This window comes from Dama dama, chromosome 14 (assembly GCF_033118175.1).
Source record: "Dama dama isolate Ldn47 chromosome 14, ASM3311817v1, whole genome shotgun sequence".
Lineage (NCBI taxonomy): Eukaryota > Metazoa > Chordata > Mammalia > Artiodactyla > Cervidae > Dama > Dama dama.
In genome coordinates this window covers 40,418,034-40,442,711 of record NC_083694.1, presented here as the reverse complement: position 1 = coordinate 40,442,711, position 24,678 = coordinate 40,418,034, and the positions used below count along the sequence as shown (strand labels likewise).

Sequence of the window (24,678 nt, the reverse complement as noted above, 5' to 3'; positions counted from 1 at the left end):
AGGCTTCAGTCCATGGGTTTGCAAAAGAGTCAGATATGACTTAATGACTGAACAACAACAACAGCAATCAAAATATTAGCCTTTGGAGATATCTCTGGTGGTACAGGGAAAAAGTTTCTTCCTTGATGCAGGGAAAAATTGAGGGTAAGAAGAGAAGGGGGTGACAGAGAATGACATGGTTGGATGAAATCACTGACTCAATAGACATGAGTTTGTGGAAACTCAGGGACATAGTGTTGGACAGAGAGACCTGGCATGCTGCAGTACATGGGGTCGCAAAGAGTCGGACAGGACTTAGCAGCTGAACAGCAATAGCAACAACTGGTGATCCACTGACTGGGACTCCATGCTCCCAATGTGGGGGCTCAGGTTCCATCCCTGGTCAGGGAACTAGATCTCACATGCTGCAGCTAAGACCCCGCCACAGCCAAATAAATAATTTTTTTTTAAAGAAAAAATACTAGCTTTTGATCATATTCTGATTATTACCTATATCTCATACTTAAGATTTCTGATGGTTTTTGTTTTTATATACTGAACTGTCCAGATATCACTGAAACTAACATTTCCTGTCTTCTTCTGAAGTTTATCAAATTCTTAAGTGAATTTAAGTATGATTCTATCTGAGCCACAGCCCTGGTCCTGGTGCCTTAAAGTGAACTGTTACATAGACACTGAGCCACTTGATTGGTTACAGAAATCTATGCTAGTCACCTTGAGTCCTCAACTGCTTCCCATTGTTTTCTTCCCATGGTCTGTGATGCTAACATTAGTGTGCATTCCTCTTAGTTATTGTGACCCTGGAGCCCTGTGAACGTTCAGAAACCTACGTAAATGGCAAGAGGGTGACCCAGCCTGTTCAGCTGCGCTCAGGTGAGACTGGGAGAGGCTTGAAGTCTTTAGAACACATGGCTTGCACAAGCAACTTATTAAGTTTTAACTCTTTGTCTCAGGTTATAGCATTAGGACTTATGTTCTTGTAGAACTCCAGAAACTGCTTTTTGCTTTAGGGAGGGTGAGGCTATTAACCAAGATACAGTACATTTAAAAAGTGATTTCTTAACCCTATTTCTGTTTTGTGCTAGGGAACCGTATCATCATGGGTAAAAACCACGTGTTCCGTTTTAACCACCCGGAGCAAGCACGGGCTGAGCGGGAAAAGACTCCTTCTGCTGAGACCCCCTCTGAGCCTGTGGACTGGACGTTTGCCCAGAGAGAGCTTCTGGAAAAACAAGGAATTGATATGAAACAGGAGATGGAAAAAAGGTAATGTACAGATGTGATGTGGCCCACATGACTCACCCTTCTTTTCAGCATTTAGTAGGATTCCTGAAACAGCTCCGTGATTTCACAATTTCTTTTCTCTCTTGCTCTTCTTTTCCTTCTAGGCTACAGGAAATGGAGATCCTATACAAAAAGGAGAAGGAAGAAGCAGATCTTCTCTTGGAGCAGCAGAGACTGGTAGGAGCCCATCCTACATCCTCCGTTAGGAAAGGGCAGCTTGCTCTCATGTCCCATCTTCCCCGTCCCACAGACGAGCACTCGCCCGTTGCTTCTCCCACTGTCACTGACACCATGCGCTCTTGTCTCATGTCCTTCATGGAGAAGGACCTTCCATCTCCTGGTAGCCTTAGCTTGAAATACTGTCCTTAAAGGTACTACTTCTGTGCCTCTATGTCTTAAAGTCACATCTTCTATCAAAACCAAGTGCTTTTTGAGGAAATACTGAGAGCTTTTCTGGTAGCCTTGGCCTCTTGATAGTGGTTTTTGAATATGCACCAGCGGTGACTCTCTCAATAATAATTACTGTGAATATTGAATTTGATGGTTTTGCCTTGGTTTTGTTTCTGATCACCTGATAGTACTAATTCTCTGCTCTTGGGCTGACTTGGGGATTGTTCTTATGCTGGGTGGACTTTTTTTTTGTAAGTTAAACTGTGTCTAAAAGTGTTGCTGCACAGTTGCATGTGTTAATCCTTTTCTGTTCCCTGCATGGAGTCTGAATTCTCAGTAAGGGTCTCCGTGGCGTGTGGGGTGACAGTGGAAGTAGGGGCTGCCCAGCCAATTCCAAGAGGAGAGGGAGTCTGGTTTCTCTGGGTTAAGAAAGCATTTGTGTGAGGAGCTGAGAAATCAGTTTTAGGTTGCAGCTTGTGATGCTAATGGCAATAGCATTTTATGATGTTAATTGATTTTCTAGGTTTTATAGAAATTGAATCACATGAATAAATAAGTTTATCCATTAGTTAGATATTTCAAGCCATCCAGTTTTGGATTACAAAGCCCCGGTTATAGGAAGCTTCTAGGCATTCATTTGGTATATATTATTGAGAAAAAGGCATAACAACTTTTGGATACTGTGGATACAGTTTAGGAATTTTTCATTTTTTAAGATTGATGGACTTCTTAGGAATATTAGGGAGAAAGGGGGAACTGGTTAAAGAGGCATTAGTGAGAAAGCTTGGATACTGGTTTCTTCCCTTAGTATAAAATACAGCATATAGACTACCAAGTGCAAACTACATCATGTAAACCATAGCCTTACAGCTGTGCTATGCTTTGAAAAAGAGAGGCTGTTGCTAAATGAATCCGAAAAGCCAAGGACTTGTGCAAAAGCAGTCTTTTCCAGGGCAGCTCGATTCTCACGCTTGGCAGTGTGTTAACTCAGTTAGTTTGTTATCTTGGAAATTATAGTAAAGCCCAAAAAAGAATGGATTGCAAGAATAAATCAAGTGTTTGGGGCAAGATAATAGCAGTGTAATAGATAGAGTCTCTTTAGGAGGCCTCGTTGGCATTTAGTTTGTAATGAAAACATAAAGATTCAACTACAGTGTGATTAAGGGCTTGGAAACTTTGTGACACATGAAGGAGCCTTTTATCTCAAAAATGTAGTATATCTAATAGGATGCCTCTGATGGTCTGCAAGAGATCAAATGAACACAGGTATAATTAAGCTGTATTTATTTTTTAACAGTAGTGTTTTATATTTGTATACAGCTTTATAATTTATAGAGAATTTTAACATCCATCATTTTTCTGATTTCCAAAATAACCCTCTTTGGTTGCTATATATGTAAATAAAGTGACAAATATTTCCTCTGGTTTATAGTTGTGAAAGCCAAGTCTAAAAAATGTTACCTTGCCCATTCTTAGCTGATGACTCTGAGGCTTAAACCTGAGTCTTCTGGCTTGCTTTGGTGTTCTGTCCAGTAGAGCAATGCTTCTCAACAGCCTGGGAGTCTTGTCAAATGCTGATGCTGATCCTGTAGGTCTAGGGTAGGACCTGAGATTCTGCATTTCTAAGAAGCTCCTAGGTGATGTCAGTGCTGCTAGGACCATTTGAGTCACTAACCAGGTGTAAAGGAATAGTGATGGCTGGTGATCATTCTGTGCTCTGAAATAAAGATAGTGACTATTAATAAACAGAAAGTAAATTCAGATAGTAAAGAATCTGCCTGCAACACAGAAGACCTGAGTTCAATCCCTGGGTCAGGAAGATCCCCGTGGAGAAGGGAATGGCTACCCACTCCAGTATTCTTGCCTGGAGAATTCCATTGTCAGAGGAGCCTGGCGGGCTACAGTCCACGGGGCTGAAAAGAGTCAGACACAACTGAGCAAATTTCACATCAAACCAGATGGCTCCAGGACACATTTAGTTTTCAGAGGACATACTTAGTTTGCAAGTAATCAGGTTCTGATTGCCGATTGCTCTGTATCTGAAAGTAGTCTAGGATTTTAAGAGCAGCTCCTTAAAGCAAGGAGGTTCTTTCCTCTCATAAGTCCAACTGTCTGTTCCACTTAAATTTCTTGTCCTCAAAAGGAGTTTATTTCTAACACTTCAGCCTGAGGAATATTTAGCCATTGACAGTACTGAATTAAATGTATTTTTATGACCCTATATCAGTCAACCAACAGATATGTTTTGAATGCACCCTATGGATAAACACTGAGAGGACACAAAGGACTTAATATTCAGTAAATGTTTATTATTTATTGTATGTGATTATTTTTGCATAATAACAGCATTACAAAAAATGGAATTCAGGCTCATGAGTTTTTTATCCCAGTAATTCCCTACTGTGTCCCATTGTTACGTTGCTGAACACTCTTTCTTGTTAGTGCTGATTGTATGCCTGGTCCTTTTTACGCTTGCTTTTTGACACATGTTTTGGGAATCTTCTCTCCTCTATTTTCATAGTCTTCAAGCAGAGTCTCTTCAGGAGGCCTACTTTGCATTTGGTATTTAATCAAAACAGAAGGATCATTTAGTGATGTGTGAGTTGGACAGATCTGAGTAGTTTTTCCAGCCCTGTAATAAATGAATCTAAATATCTTAAAATCTTTTTTTTTTTGACATGAGATAGGATTTGAATCTTGGCATGCAAGTTTTGCAAGAGTTTTCAGTATTGTGGCCAGTATTAAGTGATAGGGGTGATGTGTTTGAGCTTTAAAGAGAACATATTCTACAGAGGCAATATGACCAGTATCATAAAAAGAAAGAAAATTATGGCCACTTGATTTAATTTAGTTCTTTTGAATTTATGTAAACTCATTTAATTATGTTTTATTTTAAAGTTTAAAGGCGTAACTTTTGTCTCTTAAATATGATGTTAAAGCAGTGATTAGAACTGTTATTTCCTTAATTAGGTATTCATTTCCTCATTAGGCAGATTTAAAGAAAAATAAAAGAAGCCCAGAGGAAAAAACTGATAGTTAATTATGTAGAAAGAATCAGAGCAAATTTGTGTTCTATATAACTCAGTTTTTGCATATATATAAGAAAACCTTTCTAGATGTCAGACATACTTTTTTTCTCTAATGTTTATTAATGTCGTCCTTTATCACTTAAGATTAGATTTTATAAAAAAAAAAAAAAGATTAGATTTTATTACTTAAGATTTTTAAACTAAAAAGGAAAAGGAAAAAATAGTGTAGAGTCTGTAAATTTAGGTTTATCTGTTTTTTGTTGCTAAATTTTCAAATAGGTAGGTATTATAAATGGTTTAGTATCCATATATAGGCAAATGTCAATAATACAAATCAGTAGTAATGTCCAAAGTCAGGGGCCAAACTATTGCTGTTGTTGTTAGGGATTATTTTTTCATTCCCTAGAAAGTAACTGTACATACAGACATAGAAGTCTTTGGTCTAGAAAACAAGATACTATTTATCAGTTTCAATTCTTTTTTTTTTTTTCCCCTAAGCCTTTCCTAGAGATGATTATGGTAACCATAGCCAAGTCAAAGAGACTATTAAATAAGAACATTTTCATTTGCTAGACTACCTTGAACTACCCTTTTAGTGAGTAGTTTCTTTTCCCAGTAACTTTTATCTCCTGAATAGAGAGCCTTCCTTAATCTTGTCTGCCATAGGGAGTTCTAAATCCAACCCAGCTTTCATTTAGACCCATGTTACCAAGATTTGCTTGTGTTTGTTAAGAATAATTGGTTATTATCCAAATAGTCATTGAATTTGCTTAGTTGTAAAGTCAGACTGCTGTTTTAAGCTTAAGTAAAGTTGTTTGAAAAAGAGGTAATGGTGCAAAAACAGCTGGAAAGACAGAGTTACAGATAATGTTTTAAATAGCATCCACAAGCAGAATACGTAAGCAGAATATAATCTTTGTGTTTTACATGTTGATAATGAGAGTTGTCAACTTAAAGTAATATTCCTCAAAAAACTAGAAACACCATAGGTTTTCATAGATGAAACAACAGATCTCTAGGTTGTATTTATTAAAATATTACTTTGGCAATTTTGAATAATGTTTAAATGAAAGTATGTTTTTCTAACTTAGTTTATGTTCTGGAGATTTGTTTCCTAAAATTTTGGAGATGAGGTATTTATTGGTTTAAGTGTGTGGAAAACAAAATAGCAGACTCACTATAAAGATCCTTTTTTAATGTGTCCTTATTGTATGATAACAAACTTTAATTGTACAAATGAAATAGATCAATTTGTCATAACACAGGAAAGTAGCAAATCTGATGTGTGCTCATGGAAAGACTAGTTTCAGAACCCTCTTACCTTCTAGCAAAAAAAACAGTTTGGTTGATAAGAATCTCTCATGGTCTGCTAATAGGGATTCTTAGCATTTTTAACATCCCTGTTTGACTGCTTCTTTTTCTACTTTCTCATCTTCTAACTTTTTTCTAGGGCTGCTCTTTTTAGTAAAGCTAAACAAAACGTGGCATCCTCCAGCATTACTAACCTTTGTTAATCTGCCTGCTCGTCACATCTTGTATGGCATCTGTGCTCACTCATGGGGGAAAAGAGTTTCTGGAAGAAGCAACAGCAATAACCAAGGCAAATGTGGGGAAGTGGCTGCATGGGTGTTAGCATGTGTGGGGTGAAGGTTTTAGTTCATTCTCTTGAGATAGCAGAGATGTTATTTCACACCATTTTGTTAATAACTTTATGTGACCTTACAGTGAGAGACTTTCTCACTGTTTCAGCCCTCCTAAGAAATTTGATTGTAGATTCCATCACTTAAGCCACAAAGTGGAAATTACGATTAATGTTACTAGAAAAAAAACAAGCAAATCTTCATATTGATAATAATCTACATAAGCATATGTCTTAATAGACTTGCACATTATCTAGGGTTTTTTGTTTGTTTTTGGTTATTTTTTTTTCAGCATTTTTGGTTTCATTTTTAAATTTATTAGGGCTTTTTTGCTTGCTTTTTCTTCAATTTGAGTTTCCTTTTTTACATTTTAATTTTGGTTATTTTGGGGCCATTTTTGATTTTGTTTTTCCAAAGGACGCGGATTCTGATAGCGGGGATGATTCTGACAAGAGGTCCTGCGAAGAGAGCTGGAAACTGATCACTTCTCTGAGAGAAAAGCTGCCTCCCAGCAAGCTGCAAACCATTGTTAAAAAATGCGGCCTCCCCAGCAGTGGGAAGAAACGGGAACCAATAAAAATGTATCAGATCCCCCAGAGAAGACGCCTGAGTAAAGATTCCAAGTGGGTCACCATCTCAGATCTTAAGATTCAGGCTGTGAAAGAGATATGTTACGAGGTTGCTCTCAATGATTTTCGGCATAGTCGCCAGGAGATTGAAGCCTTGGCCATTGTTAAGATGAAAGAACTTTGTGCCATGTATGGGAAGAAAGATCCTAATGAGCGGGACTCCTGGAGGGCAGTGGCCAGGGATGTCTGGGACACCGTCGGTGTAGGGGATGAGAAGATTGAGGACATGATGGCCAGTAGTAAAGGCGGGACTGATGTGGACGACCTCAAGGTTCATATAGACAAGCTGGAAGATATTTTGCAAGAAGTCAAAAAGCAAAATAACATGAAAGATGAGGAGATAAAAGTCTTAAGAAATAAAATGCTCAAAATGGAGAAAGTCTTGCCTCTGATTGGGTCTCCAGAACAGAAAACCCAAGGAAACCAAAAATCAAAGGAACCCGGTAGTGCTGGTGCCACTAGCAAGCCTGAGAATGATGTAAGTAAAGGTGACAGCGGAGACCTTGGGAAAGAAGAGCGTGTCTCCCAGCTGATGAACGGAGACCCAGCTTTTAGACGTGGACGTCTGCGTTGGATGAGGCAAGAGCAAATTCGGTTCAAGAACCTGCAGCAGCAGGAAATAACAAAGCAGCTTCGTCGGCAGAATGTACCTCATCGCTTTATCCCTCCAGAGAACCGGAAGCCCCGGTTTCCGTTTAAGAGCAACCCTAAACACAGAAACTCGTGGAGTCCCGGGACACACATCATCATCACAGAAGATGAGGTGATAGAGCTTAGGATTCCCAAAGAGGAAGATGGAAAGAAAGGAAATAAGCCAGAGAACCAAGAAAAGGGGACTAGAGCAGCTTCTAAGGATCCCCAGTTACCGTGGGGCCCTCAGGGCACTCGAAGTCAAGATCACATTCAGGTTAGCAAGCAGCACATTAATAATCAACAACAGCCACCTCAGTTACGCTGGCGAAGCAATTCTCTCAATAATGGCCAACCGAAAAGTGCACGCTGCCAGGCATCTGCTTCCCCAGAAGTGCTCGCCTCCCACAGTGGCCACCCCACCGCTGACCTGCAGACTTTTCAGGCGAAACGCCACATGCACCAGCACCGTCAAGCTTACTGTAATTATAACACTGGAGCTCAGGTGGAGGGCAGTGCGGCCACTTCTTGTCAGAAGCAGACTGACAGACCCAACCACTGTAACCAGTTTGTGACACCTCCGAGAATGAGGCGACAGTTCTCGGCACCCAATCTCAAAACTGGTCGGGAAACCACAGTCTAAATTACTGGACAAGCTTGAATTCTTGGTGGAGGAAACAGGCGATGGTCACTTATGATTTGAGTTGGTTCTAGCCTTGGCCTTGAGTTCTTAGTATTTACATTGTGATTGTAATGTTGTGTTCCTAAAATATGAACTGATTTTATTGTTAAAACATAAGACACTGGTAAATGTTTCAACACCTCCCTGTTGTTTGTATACCGTAAGTGGGCAGTTTCTGGAATTTTGGACAAAACACTGAGACCTCTCTTATTTTTCTGAGACTGTCCTCTTTCCTTGGTGCCTAGATAATATACTTACTTACCCAGACTGGTCTTGTTTTGGTGTAAGTTTGTTATGTTTTTGTAAAACCTATAAATTTATCTGATATCCAGAAATACCTGCCTCTTGGTTTATGCAAACATTCTAAAGAGGAATTTGAGATGTTGAATTAAATGTCTATTATTTCCCCATGAATGTTAGCCATTAGTTTAAAAATAAGAACATGCAGCTGTGGACACAGCTTTGGATTTCCTATCCATGTCTGTTTCTTTCTTTAAATATTGGAAGTTCATAAGCCAGAACTAAATGTCTTAGGACATATTTTATAGTACACAACTTTGCATTTTCTGGGGAACTTTCACATCTTCTTACTCAGCTGTATTTTGCATAGAACTGATTCAGTAGGGTTTTTTCCCTTTTGAATACATCAGTGTATGTATAAATTCTGTCATAATACTGAAATCTTTAAGTTGGCACCTGCCTGGATTTCTATTTGTGGTTTGCGTTTTGAAGTTTAACATCATTTCTCACACAAATACATACAGAAAGACACTGAACTATTCACCAATGTCACGCCAACAGAAATACCAACAAAATTCCCATATGATGCTTTGAGCAGTATATATAAGTTTATTAAGGAGGTTATTTGGTAGAGAGAGGGAAGAGGTGGGACATGGGGAGAAGGATGCAGCCTTTGACTGTGTGCTGCTTGTTTTCAGTAGGTGATGAAATATTGAACTAAGTTAACTTTGGTCTGATTTAGAATAAAGGAGATGATGTATAATAAACTATTCTTTGGTCACCAGCAGTAATGCTCATAGATATTCAAGCAAGGAAGGAGACGTCCTGATGAACAGTTACTGTATCAATACCTCATTTTACTGTGTTGTGGTCTCAGTTTGCCTCACTGGAGAATCCACTAAAAAAGATGGATTTTGATGGGAAGAAAAGAATAGTTTTCTACATCCTTCATTTCTTGAACTTGTCAGAAACTTTTTTAAGAGGCGGTGTGAAGAGCCAGAGATGTCTGTGAGATTGCCTGACACCACGTTGTTGAAGATCCCCAAGTCACACTAAGTCACCTGTCAAATGCTTGTCTTCCAGATGGTGTGAAAAATTACATCCAGGATAGCAGTTAATGTTCAAGGAAGCCTCACAGATTGTGGTTGTATAGGATGTTTTTCCTTTGCGTGTGGGCACTATGCTTTATTAGAACATTGTTTTTAATCATAGTATTTTTTTTTCTTTGCTTCTAAGAAAATGCTTTCATAATGCACAAAAAATTGCTTCCAATTAACTTTGGGGGCTATTTTTGCTTTCATAGCTAGAGCAGTCCTCGTCTTCAGCTGAAGTTTCATGGCAGATTAGACAGGAGCGATGTTTGTAATGGACTGACTTAATGGAGATGACAGTGTCCTGTACTAGGTGGTTTGAGTGTACTTGGTAGGCGACTTCAAGTCAGTCACTTCAGTGCACCTTGTGTACTCCCCTTGTGTCCTTCTTAGACATAGTTTTCTATTTCTTTCTTGCAAAAAGTTCATTTTCTAAAACTAATAATAACTCAGCTTTCAACTCTGTATCAAAAGTGGGCTCTCAGTTTTCCAACTTGAGATAACATAGGATAGATCTATGTATTTTCATTTTTATGGTGGCCTTTTTAATCTTCTTATGGACAGGTATCTCCCTTTGGCACTGAACAATGGGAGTGAGTTTCTACTGGTGATCAGGAGGCTGTAAAATGAAAAGATACACAGTGTTTTCATTCACAAATGTGGGTTGTGGTAGGCACTATACCCACACTTGATGTTCCAAAGGATTAGATTTATATATGTGCTTCATCTGCTGATCCAGGCACCCTCAGATTACTGAAATGTTTAGATATCTAAACTAGCCCTTAATTTCAGATGACCAGGAAGAAATGAACCAAGGTTTGATTGATTGCTATCTATGTCCTTTCATGTATTTCAGAGCAGATACTTATTTTAGAAAATAACTATATGAATGAAATTACTTTATTGACTCTCACTAAAGAAGTAACTAGTACCATGCTTTTGTGATTGGTTGTATTTGCTTTGTTTTGTTTTGTTTTTAAATTTGACAGTATCTGTCCCCAAGCTTAAATCCTACAAGACCAAAGGTAAATGGTCACCACTAAGTCATTATTGTATTACTGAAATATCCCTAGCTGTTATCATGGTGCAGTTTAAGAAAAGTTTGTGCTATTGAAATTACATAATGATCTGACAATAATAGGCGTTGAGTCCTAATCAATTGGTACAATTTCACAAATCAAACCACACACTGTGGTATTCTTTGCAGAATTAGTTTGTTTATCTAACAAGTCTAAACCTAAGGGCTTTTCCTTTAGTTTTACTTCTGATTCTTTCTGGTGCTTCTCTTTTCACTGGAAATGCATTGAATGGGAATTGTTTATTCCATTGAAGTGACTTGAAGTGACCTCTTGTGCTTTAGGTACAGATTGATGCTGGGGAAAAAAAAAACAGGACAAAACACAGTTTGCCACACCAATGTCTGCATTAAAGGCTGTCAGACTATAGGAAGTTACATAGCTTTCCTCTGGTCAGCTGCTATGCTCCTGTGCCTTCCTGGTCCTCTGTAGACTTGCCTTAATGATATACACAAAAGACTGGGAGCAGGGGAAGCTGCTGTCCTGGCGTACGTTAATGAGAATGCCTTCTTAGGTGTAATGCAAAGCAAGTACTTGTTCTATGCTGTCAGAGCCAGATTCTGTATTATGAACAGTTTTGATAATTGTCCACTTTATGTCATCTTTATGAGGTTTAAAAATCTGCTCTAGATATTTAGTTTGAACCACTGTAGGTTGTGAAGTGTATTGGTTTCCTCCTATCATTACTGTAAAAAGAAGTTGTGAATCTTCTTGTTAATGAACTATGGATTTCTCCCCCAGTTTCTTTTTAAAAAAAATGCTTGAAGATTGGTCTTTGAGTGTAAGATCTACCTTTTCAGAAAGGGAGAGTTAGTTTGTAATGTTAAAAAATAAAGTCCTCATTCAATAAAAACTGAAGTTACCTTTTAAGAGTGTGATTTGTCTCTGATGTGGGAGGAGGGGAGAGGGAAACAGCATGATGCTGATTAAACCTGGTCTTGACTTTTATTTATTGCTTTTTCATCTGAAGATGGTTACAAACCATATCTTTTTAACAATATTTCCACATGAACTTCATTTGTTTAGAGCTTTTGCTTTTCTTACCCTTTTTGAGTTATCAAAATTCTGCCTTAAATGAGATCTTTAACCCTTATTTTATGCTATCTTTTACTTAAATAAAAGCTTTTCTATTTTTGACGATGAATGAGGATATCAGAAATCCCTGTGTGATGTCTCTGACTTTACCTTGAGCTGTATTTTCTATGTTTTTACTATGTAATTTTGATTTCAAGTTTTCTTTAAATGAAATGGTAAACTTCCCTTCATATGGGTAGACATGAAATTTCTAAAAAGTTTTGAGTAGCTCTGTTGAACCTTTCTTTTTTTCCTTTAACCATTGCTTTTCTCCACCCAGAGTATTGGTCATATGTTAGAGGTGAACAGGACAAAATGGAAGATTTTTCTGGAACGGACCATCAGTCTTATTGAACATTTGGACATGCATTATTTTTCATGTTGATAAACAACATAATCATACATAAGAGAGTAGAATACAATATCTACGTGGGTTTTTTGTTCCCCTGCCATGAGTTTTTAATATGAAATCTGGAGCTTGAGGGAAATATTATACTTGGGTTGGTTTGCTTCAGGCTTTTTCTCTTTCCCTTCAGGTACTTTGTATCTCTCTGCTGTCAGTGAAACTGGTGGAAAAGTGGCCAATATCTGACCATTTCTAGGACAGTACAGACGTTTCCAGTGTAGTATAATATGTGTAGTAATATGCACAGGGTGAGCGTGGGCAGAGTGGGAAAAGGTTTCTAAAAGAGGAAGCCCTAAGCCAAGAGCAGAATCCCAAAGCACAAGTGCCAGTGTATCCAAGTGAAGAATGACAGAGGGAAGGAGGAAGTGTGTCAGGTCTAGGGATCTGCAGGTGACTTGGGGGTGGTTGGAACACAGCTGTGTGTTGGAGGGTGATAAGAGATGAGTGGACCTGGGGAGAAGGGGGCAAGGGCCAGACTGGCATGCTGGGTTAATGGCATCCCATCCCATGGCTTGGGATTTTGTCTTGAGTGTGATGGAAGCTAACACATATTCTACAGGGAGATTGCATTGTCAGATTAACCTTTTAGAAATGGCTGAAGTTTGGGTGGGAGGATGAGTTGGAAGAAGGCAGATTCAGAGCCCAGTGCTTCAGTTGGGAACTTGCTGGAGGAACTAAATGAGAAATGATGCTTTCCAAGCAGGCAGGGAGAGAGGAGAGAGGGTGTAACTGATAGATTACTTGGAGATAGAATTAATTAATCATTTTGTGGTGGGGATAAGCCTGTGTATATATCCCATGAGGTGGTGAATGGCTCTTGCTTGAACCGTGGTTGGAAAATAAAGTAAATGAGACCAAAACAGGCCTGAGAGACAGGAGAAGACAGGCCGCACAGGTCTAAGAACAGGTGTTGTAGGACCCCCAGAGGCATAGATCTGAGGCTGTCTGCATGGTGCTGCTGGTGGTGAGTAAATTAGGGTGTTGACAAGACCTGGAACATGGATGTTTCCCTTCTAGCTATTGCTTGCTAATTATAATCCACCGTGAAAGGAGGAAGGCAGTATTAGCAAAAAGAGCTAAGCCTCTAATGTCAAAAGCAGCCTAACTGGAAAACCCAGAATTATGACATTCATTTTTACCTTCAATGCCATCTCCTCAGAGATGCCCTCATTATGACATTGTCATCTCTCACCAGTAGTACCACAGTAACCTCCTAACGAGTCTCTTCTCTCCTGTTCCTGACGTGTGTATGCCATTGTCCACACAGCCACCCACATCATCCTTTGAGTGGCTTCCCATGGTGCTTTGTAGCCTCCAAGGCTGTCCGTGTTTTGGCTTCTTGCCTGCCTCTCTGACTTCACGTCTTAACATTCTCTCTCATTGCAAGCACTTTGTTCTTTGAGCTTGCCAAGTTTGTTCCCACTTCTGGGCTTTGGCACTTCCTCAAGACTAGAATCCTTTCTCCTTGTGCCTAACTCCTCTTCCAGATCAATGCTCACCTGCCCCTTTTCCTGCTGCAGCCGATCCAGGGCAGCCCACTGTTTAATATTAACTCTGTGAGCTTATTTGGTCCTTGCATGAGAATATAAATTCACCTAGAATAAGTACCTTATCTTTCGTGTTTTCTTCACCATCCATCTGTGTGTGTCACCCAGAAGAGTGGTTCTCAAAACTGTCGTGTTCCTGAGAAGCTTCCGAGGGGCTTGTGAGAACGTGGAATGCTGGGCCCACCCCCAGAGTTTCTGATTCAGGAGGTCTGGAGTGGGGTCTGATAATTGTGTTTCTGATAAGATCTCAAGTGATGCTGCTGTTCCTACTGCTGCTGGATCAGCATCTGTCCTTGAGAACCATTGTCTAGAACAGAGACTGGTAAACATTTTCTGTAAAGGGCTGGTAGTAAATATTTTAGGCTTTTTGGGCCTCATATGTAAGTAAGTATTAATCACTCAGTCATGTCCAACTCTTTCCAGTCCCATGGAGCCCGCCAGGCTCCTCTGCCCATGGGATTCTCCAGACAAGCATACTGGAGCGGGTAGCCATTCCCTTCTCCAGGGAAACTTCCTGATCCAGGGATTGAACCCAGGTCTCCCTCATTCATTGCAGGCAGATTCTTTACAGTCTGAGCCACCAGGGAGCCTCCTGAGAGCCTCATGGTCTTTGTCAAAACTGCTCAGTTCCGCTGTTGTAGCAGAAAAGCAGCTGTAGATGATACGCAAAGGGATGGATGTGGGTGTGTTTTGCGAAAGCTGCTGTATTTATAAAGACAAGCGATGGTCTGGATTCAGCCTGCAGATTTGCCAACCCCCGGAAGGTGGTCGCTTCTGAGAACTGTTGACTAGAAGATCAGCACACAACTGTGTATCTACTCTAGAAGACAGACAAGTGCCAGATGCTGGTGATTCAGTGGTGAATGAGAGGTTCCTGGCCTCATGAAGTTCACAGAGTCATGGAGGAGATAGCCATTAGACAGTCACACCAATGGTCATATTGTACGTTTGTGACAAATACCTTGAGGGAAAATCACAGGATGCTCTGAAGGTTTAAAACCAGGTGTCTCAGGAGATGAAAGATGGCCTTTTTTTTGCTCTCAGCTGCTGACTTTCATTTTGAGAAAGAGAAGGAACCAGGAAGTTTTTCTTTTCTCCCCACATCCAGGTCTCCGTGTGTCCACACATCTATACCCATACCTGGTCTTCCCTCCTCTTGATGGAAGAACTGTCTGTGCTCCTGTCTTAGCTCAGTCCTTGTTCCCTTCATTCTGTTTTCTGAGGGACTTATTGTACACCTACCCCTTCTCTTTCACAGCATCTGATTTTCTCTTCTACGTTATTCCTGTCAGCATGCAAACACCAGTTTCAAAAAAAGTTTGTGTTCCCTGTGATCTGCCACTGTGTTTGTCTGTTCCTTTTTCTAGAAATACTCCTGAGAGCATTTTCTGTACTTTTCCCCACTGCCTACCTTCTTTTTCTTGTCTCCTCTCCCCATTCTTGAACTCAGTCCAGTCAGACTCATTCCCACCTCACCATTGCAGCCAGTCTGGTCGGGGTCACCAGGAGTCTCCTTGGTGGAAAATCCAGGTGTTTTCTAAGTCCTCATTTTACTAAATCTGTCTAGCATCTTACATGGCTTGCCTGCTCTTCGCTTCTCGAAACCTTTTGTTCTCCTGACTTCTGATTTTTCTCTTGCTGCTGCTTCATGGTCTCTTTGCCTGCAGACAGAGGCCATTTTTTTTTTTTCCCCTATATCTGCTCTTTCCTCCAGGTGACCTCACACATTTTTGTGGCCTCAGCTTCTGTGTTCACACAGGTGATAATGAAGACAGCACCTCCTGTTGAGCATTTACAGTGAAGCTTTGAAAGACACATGTTTGACCTGCATGGGTTCACTGAGATGTGGATTCTTTTTCAGTGAATACATACCACAGATCCACATTTGTTTGGATCTGCAGGTGTGGAACCTTGGAAACTGAGAGCTAACTGTAAAATTATATGCAGGTTTTCCACTGCGTGGAGGGTCAGTGCTCCATCCTGTATTGTTCATGGGTCAACAGTACTTGGACCAAATACATGTAATACATTTTACATGTATTAACTCATTGAATCCTTCTAGCACCCCTCCTCTGTGAAGTGTAGGTGTTGTTAATCCCATTTTACATACTTTCCCATCCTCGCACAGCTGCTCAGTGGAGTCCAGGTCCAGTCTCAGGCAGGCAGTCTGTCTGCAGACCCCTGCCCTGCCTCCTTCTCTGCTGACTCTCAGAGGTACTCTCTCCAGCCTGGGCCTTCCCCCAATCTCACAGACACAAAACTGGGACCTGACATCCAGAGAGTTAACTGGCATCTCACATCTGAACTGTCTAAGCCAGAGCAGCTAGCTCAGACCAGAATCCAAGAGCGATCCTCAGTTTCCCTTTCTTTCTCATACCCTGTGGTCACATCTTCATCTGCAGGGCACACTTTTTCTGCCTCTGAAACATATGCCAGCTCTATTTGCTTTTTTGTTTGTTTGTTTGTTTTGTTTTGTTTTATTTTATTTTTTATTAGTTGGAGGCTAATTACTTCACAACATTTCAGTGGGTTTTGTCATACATTGATATGAATCAGCCATAGAGTTACACATATTCCCCATCCCAATCCCCGCTCCCACCTCCCTCTCCACCCGATTCCTCTGGGTCTTCCCAGTGCACCAGGCCCGAGCACTTGTCTCATGCATCCCACCTGGGCTGGTGATCTGTTTCACCATAGATAATATACATGCTATTCTTTCGAAACATCCCACCCTCACCTTCTCCCACAGAGTTCAAAAGTCTGTTCTGTACTTCTGTGTCTCTTTTTCTGTTTTGCATATAGGGTTATCATTACCATCTTTCTAAATTCCATATATATGTGTTAGTATGCTATAATGTTCTTTATCTTTCTGGCTTACTTCACTCTGTATAATGGGCTCCAGTTTCATCCATCTCATTAGAACTGATTCAAATGAATTCTTTTTAACGGCTGAGTAATATTCCATGGTGTATGTGTACTATCATCTGCTGAGACCCTGGACCAGGCCACTGCCATCTCCCTTGAAACTGCAGGGACAGCTTCACGGCTCCTGGCCTTGTTCCAAGTCCACAGGCAATTCTCCATGGACATTGGTGTTTTTACTACATATGCTAGATTTCCTGGCTCTAGGCTACCAGTGACTCCCTTAGAATAAAATCCACAGTTCTTTCCGTGGCCTGTAAACCTGTCCATAACCCAGTCCCTATCTGACAGTTGTCAACTGCTTCTCCGACTCTTCTCATTCCTCCAGTCCACCCACACAGGTTTTCTTGCTTTTCCTTAAACACACCAAGCTCCACACCAGGGCTTTTGTGCTTGCTGTTAGCTAAATTTGACTGGAATAAGCAACCTCCACCAAAGATCTCAGAGTGCTTGCTTAGATCTCTGATTAAATGTTATCTCTGCAGAGAGACCTTCCCTGAGTACCTAATCTTAGCTTTCCTCCACCCATCTCTTCTCTCTATTGGCCTCTGATAACTCCTTTTCTTCATAGCACTTCTCTCTCCTGAAATCATAGCATGTACCGTGTCTGTTTACTGTTTATTATATCTCCGTCACCAGTGGAACTTTTGTCTTATTGACCACTCACTATATTCCTAGCATCTGGCACATAATAGGAGTGAAGATGGTATTCATTTGTCAAATGAATGGATGGATAGTGGTTTTTCTTTGAAAAAAATAGCATGCTCTGAGTCCAGTTGCTTGGGTTCAGGTCCTTTTTCTACCACTTGCTAATTTTGATCTTTGGAGAGTTACTTAATTTCTTTAAGGTTTTCCTTCTTTTTTAACATGAGAATAACAATAGAAACATTTTCATAGCATTATTGGGATGATTGGAACAATCCATGTTAAACATTTAGAACAGTTCCTAGCACAAGGTAAGCTTGAAAACAAGGATAGTCGGGTGGGAGAGAACATTCTAGAAGAGGAAACTGTCAGTGCAGTGCCTTTATAAATATGGAGCATATATTCAGTTAGTTGGAACTTTTTATAAACACAAAAGACTATTGGTAAATATATTATTTTTTAGCATGTTTTCTGTAATGAGTATAATTTTCTCTGTGAAACGGACAGTAGTATCTGAATCTCTTTATCCATTTATTGCAGGAAAATCCAGGGCTTAGTAGTTTTCTGGTAACAATCAAAACATCCTTGTTGGAAGCTCATATGCAGCCTAGTTTGGGGAAGAGGAGGCCAATTCAAGAATTGGTATTGACATTTGGGGGCTTCCTTGATAGCTCAGCTGGTGAAAAATCCACCTGCAATGCCGGAGCCCTGGGTTCGATCCCTGGGTTGGAAAGATCCCCTGGAGAAGGGGAAGGCTACCCACTCCAGTATTCTTGCCTGGAGAATTACATGGACTGAGTAGTCCTTGGGGTTGCAAAGAGTTGGGCATGACTGAGTGACTTTCACATTCACTTCACTCTCATTGACATTTGGACTACCAACTGTTTATAGAAATTTTTCCTGGTCAAAGTGCAGTTAAAGTTTTAGGTCTGTAGCATTATTGAGCATCTTTTTATGTCAGCTTTACTGCCACTAAAACACAACCACAGCTTTTAGGAAAAGTCACTCTTTTAACTGTCAGAATCTAAGGATTTTGTCTTCATTTGGTAGTTTGACCAGCTTGCAAACTCATTTTTTTTCCTTCTTTTTAAATTGAAGTATAATTGCTTTCCCATGTTGTGTTAGTTCCTGCTGTACAACAGAGACTCAGTTGTATGTGTATACACATCCCCTCCCTCTTGAACCTCCCTCCGCCTCTCCCGTCCCATCCCCCTAGGTCATCACAGAGCACCAAGCTGAGCTCCCTGTGCTATACAGCAGCTTCCCACTAGCTAGCTGTTTTACTCATGGTGTAATCCTGTTCTTGAGGAAATCCTCAAAAATAAACCAGTCACAAATTAGCCTCCAACTAATAAAAATAAATTTTAAAAAAAATTTTAAAAAAAGAAATAATGGATCAAGGCAATAGTCATCCAAGGCTATTAACGTCACTAAAAGGAGACAATCAAATTCAGCTTCCCAATGGACGTACCACATAGGAGTCGCTATTCTTAAACACAGATACACATATCTGATCAAGCCTCCAAAACTCAGGAATTAAAAGGGACATATGAACATGTTAGATGACACCACAGGCATCTAACAAAATTCAGAATATAGAAATTTTATACAAGTAACAATCCAGGTTTTTCCCCTCAATAATTACAAGGCAAAAAATAAAAAAGAGAGATGGAGAGAAAGCCTTGGGACTGAAAGAGTTAAGCAGCCTATCATCCAAACTTATTTGGACCCTAGTTCAAACTGCTAACAAAAAAGTTTTTTTTTTAGAAGGCAATGGAGAAAATGTGAACATGATGCATATATTTGACATTAAGAGATTACCTTTTAGATGTGAAATGCTATTATCAATTTTTCCCCCTTAAAGGTCTTTTTCTTTTACTGACATAGACCCAAATGTTCATAGATGAAATAAAACAAAGGAACAAAGACCCCTGTTCTCGATCTTACAAATTATGGGAGAGGAGAGAGGCCGGGCAGCCCATGTGCCCACATCACACTTCCTCCCTGGACACTCACAGTCGTCATCCGTGTGAAGCTTGGCCTTGAGCTTCTCCATCTTCCTCTCATCTCGTAACAGTGTCCTGTCTTTTTTTTAGCGTACCCGTCCCTTCTTCTTTCTTTTCTTCAATTGTTTCTTGGATTAAAGAGTATTCTTCATAAAAAAATAAATAAATAAACCAGTCACAAAAAGTCACAAGCATATATGATTCCACTTATATGAGATACTTAGAGTAGCCAAAATCATAGAGACAAAAGGTAGAATGGTGGTTGCCCAGGGCTGCAAGGGTGGGAGTTAGTATTTCATGGGCAAAAAGTTTCAGTTTTACAAGATGAAGAATTCTGGAGCATGGACAGTGGTGATGGCTGTAGAACATTATTAGCGTATTTCATGCGTTAAAATGGTTAAAATGGCAAATGTTATGTCGTGTATATTACTATAATTAAAAAATTGGGGCAAAAATGAAAAACAAAAAAATTCTCAAGCTAAAATATTAACTTTTTTTGCATATGATGCTCTTTAGGTAAATCAGCAGTCTTTCTCTTTTTGCTACAAGAATCCTGTTGTACATAGGTTTTTAAAAAAAAAACCCAGCCTCTTACTTTGAAAAAAAAAGAGTACAGTGAACCTTTGTATACCCATATGTATATGCTATTTCTGAATCATTTGAGAGTAAGTTACAGATACCATGTTAGTTTAGCCCTGAATACACGTATATATCCTAAAACCAAGGATATTCTCTTAATACCATTATCCCATCCAAATATTTAATACTGACTCAAAATCATGTAATATACAGGTAATTTTCAAATTTCCATAGTTGTCTAAAAAATATAAATGTTAGAAGTGTGTCTGTTGTTTTAATCCAAGATCCCAATCAAGGTTTATTTACTGCATTTGGTTCTGGTGTGTCTTTTATCTTTCATTACATAAGTATTTTTGAAGAGTCTAGGTCACTTTCTAATTTGATTATTTCTTCAAGATTTGATTTAGGTTAAACATTGCTAAGAATGCTATAAATGTTACATTGTGTAGTTCCATCTGCTTCACAGCAGTAGATGTAAAATGTCAATTTGTCCTATTTTCAGTAATGTTAAAGTTTAATAAATTTAGTTAATGTGTTCTTTTCTAGTGCTTTCTCATTAGTAGACTCTTGCGATTATGTGAATATTCTGTTTTCCATCCACCTTTCACTCAGTTGTGATAGCTTGTATTAATGATCCTTCGATGATTCAGTTACTACATCTGGGGTTGCAATATAGTAGTGATTTTCTGTCATTCCCTCTTCATTTAACTGGCTTTTTGTTTTGTTTTTTGGTAAGGAAGAGCTTTCCCTTTTCTCTCTCTTTCCAGTATCACTGTGGTCTCATGGATTCTTTTTACACTCAACGTGCTATATATTGTTTTCCTGTTGTTATTATTATTGACCAGTGGGAGTCTTTGTCCTTTTGAAATGGTTCTATTGGTCTTTGAGTACTCTCTGCTTTCTGGCACAAGATATTCTGGGGTTACCTTGTATTTTCCCTGCTCCAAATCTGAAATCAATCATTTTCCTAAGGAGCCCTGGTTTCTGTTAGTGGAGAATGGTATTTAGAAACCAAGGTGGGGGGCTGGATGTATGTAGACAAGAAACTTTCTAAAAACACTGCTTGTCATTTTGATAGTATGTTGCCATTTAAGAGGACTTAAATGGTATGTCATTTGGTCCTTCTGCAGTCCTGCCTTAAATTTAGGCAGGTGGAATAATAAAATCTTCATTTAAAAAGAAGGCCAAAATAAATAAATAAAGGCCAAAATGAGGTGTTAAAAGGATTAACTTTCCCAGAATTATAAGACTAGTAAGAGCAGTTTCCAGGAACAAAACCCACATCTTTATACCTGGTACTTTATATTTTTCTTTTTCTTTTTCCCCCACAGTACATGGTCCCCTACAAAGCATGTTTAGATGTCTTTAAAAAGCTGTTTCCAAAAAAAAAAAAAAGCTGTTTCACTGGCTTTTGGTCACTGCCAGCTCCACTAAAGAGAGAAAGCTTCCTTTGTGAGACTAAACGATAAATGATTAGAGCCTGGAGAATATTTGCATCCTTCTTAGCATTGCCATTGGGAGCCCCCTTTTGTGATGGAGTTGGCTGACTTGGGCTCTCAGTGATCCTCTGTAATGCATGGAATATTTGATTTGTGACTTGGAGAGCTTTGTTTGAAAACAGTACAAGGTCGTACCTAAACCTTCTATCTCTTTACAGCCTGTAATCATGCCACTCCTCGAGAAGCAGGAAGCCTAATAGTTTATTTTTTAAATGCTGTGCTTAATGCTGTGATTTGGTGTTTTACTGCATGAAGGTCTTTTTCTTAAGTTGTTTTTTGTCAAAAAACACGAGCTTTTTTTTCATGAACACACCGAGGAACTGTTTTAGACATTTTTTTGCCTGTTCTCTTCCCACCATGCTATTTTAATACCTCAGATATATAGGGTATCAGTTTACACACTGTATGTATATTTGTGCTTTATACATTAAAAAGGTTTTTTTAGTCCCCCAAGAACCATTTTATTTTTCACTGATAGTAGTGATATCACACTTACTGAGAGTGCATGGAAACAAGGGAGAAAGGAAGGATGAATATGATTTGTAATATATTAGTATATTTTATAACGGTATATTTTGATATAAAATTTCTTTATTGAATAAATAAATGCAGCATGTAGATTATTTCAATCCTAATAACACTGTGTTCTTTTAACACTGAGGTTCCCTGAAAGCTAAACTTATCCTACATCTGCAAAGATAGTAATATTTCATCCATAGAGTTTCAAAGTCTACGATTTGAATTTTTTCTCCCATCCAAACAGATAATTGGAACTCTTAGCAATACTAGTGAACTTAATCTTTTCCAGTATTGTTTTTCTTTGGAATTCTTGGATGTGTCAAGATACTATTTAAATGCATTTTAACCTTTAAGGGACACATGCATTTTTTTTTCCTTGAAAATCCCCCCTTTGCTCTACTGTAATCCCAAATAAAGAACTCTTGAGTCTCAGGAAATGAAAGAGAGACTGCAGTTAAATTTCCTAGAATACAAGATCTTTTAAAGCATTTACCCAGTGCAGACTATTTTGTGTGCTTTATGGCTTTCTTCAGAAGCATTTCTCTGTATGTCTGTCTTTTTATTGTCGCTTCCTGCCTCTGTCTTCTCATTTCTTTGTCTTTTGCTGTCTCTCCCTTGCCCAATCTTCCTTTCATTTCTCTTTTCCTTCCCTCCTATTTCCTCTCTCTCCTACATGTTATCTTCTTTGTTTTTGTTCAGGACTATGAGAGTAAATTGCAGGCCTTGCAGAAGCAGGTGGAGACGCGATCCCTGGCTGCAGAAACAACTGAAGAGGAAGAGGAGGAGGAAGAAGGTGAAATCTAGAGACTGTAATCTAGAAACTTTCCTCTGTAGATGTTTTGAATCTGTGTTGTCAAATTCCTGAGCCAGTTTAAAGATGATTTAAAAGATGCTCAAGGCTAAGAGTCCAGGCTGTACTCTATGAGGTGGGGGTGGGACTAATAGTGTCTCTTAGAACCCAAGGTTTCTGAGCAGTCTCCATAGAAATCTCTTGGGCAGTTTACATAAACTGTCTCATATTGCCATACATATGAAATCTATATATATGTGACAAGCACATATGGAGCTTAATCTTTGTTAAGATGCTCTGTTTTACGGATTCCCCTGGTGGTCCAGTGGTTAAGCTTCCACATTTCCAATGTAGGGGACAAGGGTTTGATCCCTGTTCAGGGATCACTAAGCTGAGTGGTGTGGCCAAAAAAAAAAAAAGGATGCTCTGTTTTATTTGCTGGTTTATGTCAGGGATTTCCCTGTGAGAACTTTGGAATATAGAAGCGTGCATTAAATCTCTTTCTGGCAGATTGCTCATCACATTGTTTTGTCATACCTACCTGTCTGAAGTTTTCTAGAATTTCTTAGTTGAAATTAAAATGCGGTGTGAACATTCATCGTGTTTTATTTTTTCACCCAACCTCTTCAGTAATCTCAAGGCTTCATAATAACTTTAAAGGAACTCCTGATTTATACACTGAATTCTTTATTTTTAAATATCTGTGTGAAATATGACCTTTTTCCTCTACTAGAAAGGAAAATATATCTGTTTCAAGTTGTACAACAGACTAAGGATTTTTCTTTATTATAAGCCACACAGAGCTATATCTAAAAAAAAGAAAGAAAAGCTGGAAAGTAACTTGATTTTTTTAAAAAGCTGAGGTATAGGAGGGATATAATTTCTACATAGTTATGAGTCCACCATTAAATACACCTGGTTTGCTCTTTCAGTTCCGTGGACACAACATGAGTTTGAGCTGGCCCAGTGGGCCTTCCGGAAGTGGAAGTCTCACCAATTCACCTCATTAAGGGACTTACTCTGGGGTAATGCCGTTTACCTAAAGGAGGCCAATGCCATCAGTGTGGAACTAAAGAAGAAGGTATGGAGGTTGTGGGAACAGCGACCATCCTGAGGCAGAGCTGAGCCTGGTTGGCTTCATGGTCCTCGTTTTAAGACCATGTTTCCCTTTGGTGAACTCAGCAGCTTTTTGCTGTGAAACAGATTTATATATGCCTTCATTTAACACATGTGCCTGGAATGAAGTAGGTACTAGTTGTTGTTCAGTTGCTAAGTCATGTCCGAGTCTTTGCGACCCCATAGACTGCAGCACACCTAGCTTTCCTGTCCTTCACTATCTCCCAGAGTTTGTTCAAATGCCTGTTGAGTTGGTGATACTATCTAACCATCTCATCCTCTGCCGCCCTCCTCTCCTCCTGCCTTCAATTTTTCCCAGCATCAGAGTCTTTTCCAATAAGTCTGCCCTTCACATCAGGTGGCCAAACTATTGGAGCTTCAGCTTCAGCATCAGTCCTTTCAATGAATATTCAGGACTGAGTCCTTTAGGATTGACTGATGATTTCCTTGCAGTCCAAGGGACTCTCAAGAGTCTTCTCCAGCACCACAATTCGAAAGCATCAATTCTTCAGCATTCAGCCTTCTTTATGGTCCAACTCTCAACATCCAAACATGACTACTGGGAAAACCATAGCTTTGACTGTACGGACCTTTGTTAGCAAAGTGATGTCTTTAGGTATTTGTTAAATGAAATTTTTAAAATAACATGTTTTCTAGCCTGTTTTATATATGATGAGAGTTAAAGAAACATATCAGTAGAAAAATATTTCCCTTGGGTTCTGAAAATCTCAGTTTTCCTTTAGTTCTCTACCATTGAGTTGGCACCTGTAAGTCCTCTGTGCCTCTCCTCTACTAGGGTCTGAGGGGCAGTTCTGTGGAATGGACAAGCACATGCATTCTGCAGCCAGACAGCCAGGTTCCTATCCCAGCTGTCCCTGTTGTTT

The 24,678-nt window shown here is 39.5% G+C and overlaps 1 protein-coding gene across 6 annotated transcripts in view; it reads left to right on the top strand.

The window, feature by feature from the left end:
* KIF1B (kinesin family member 1B) overlaps window positions 1-24,678 on the top strand; it is a 150,450-nt gene that overhangs the window by 77,140 nt on the left and 48,632 nt on the right. For 4 of the 6 annotated variants that reach the window (XM_061160426.1, XM_061160425.1, XM_061160424.1 and 1 more), the window contains 5 exons: window positions 790-873; window positions 1,086-1,266; window positions 1,389-1,461; window positions 22,588-22,681; window positions 23,611-23,759. In XM_061160426.1, coding sequence (XP_061016409.1) covers window positions 790-873; window positions 1,086-1,266; window positions 1,389-1,461; window positions 22,588-22,681; window positions 23,611-23,759 — 581 coding nt within the window. Of the gene's footprint in view, window positions 1-789; window positions 874-1,085; window positions 1,267-1,388; window positions 1,462-6,760; window positions 11,562-22,587; window positions 22,682-23,610; window positions 23,760-24,678 lie in introns of those variants that run through there. The other 2 variants (XM_061160428.1, XM_061160427.1) reach the window with 1 other exon arrangement.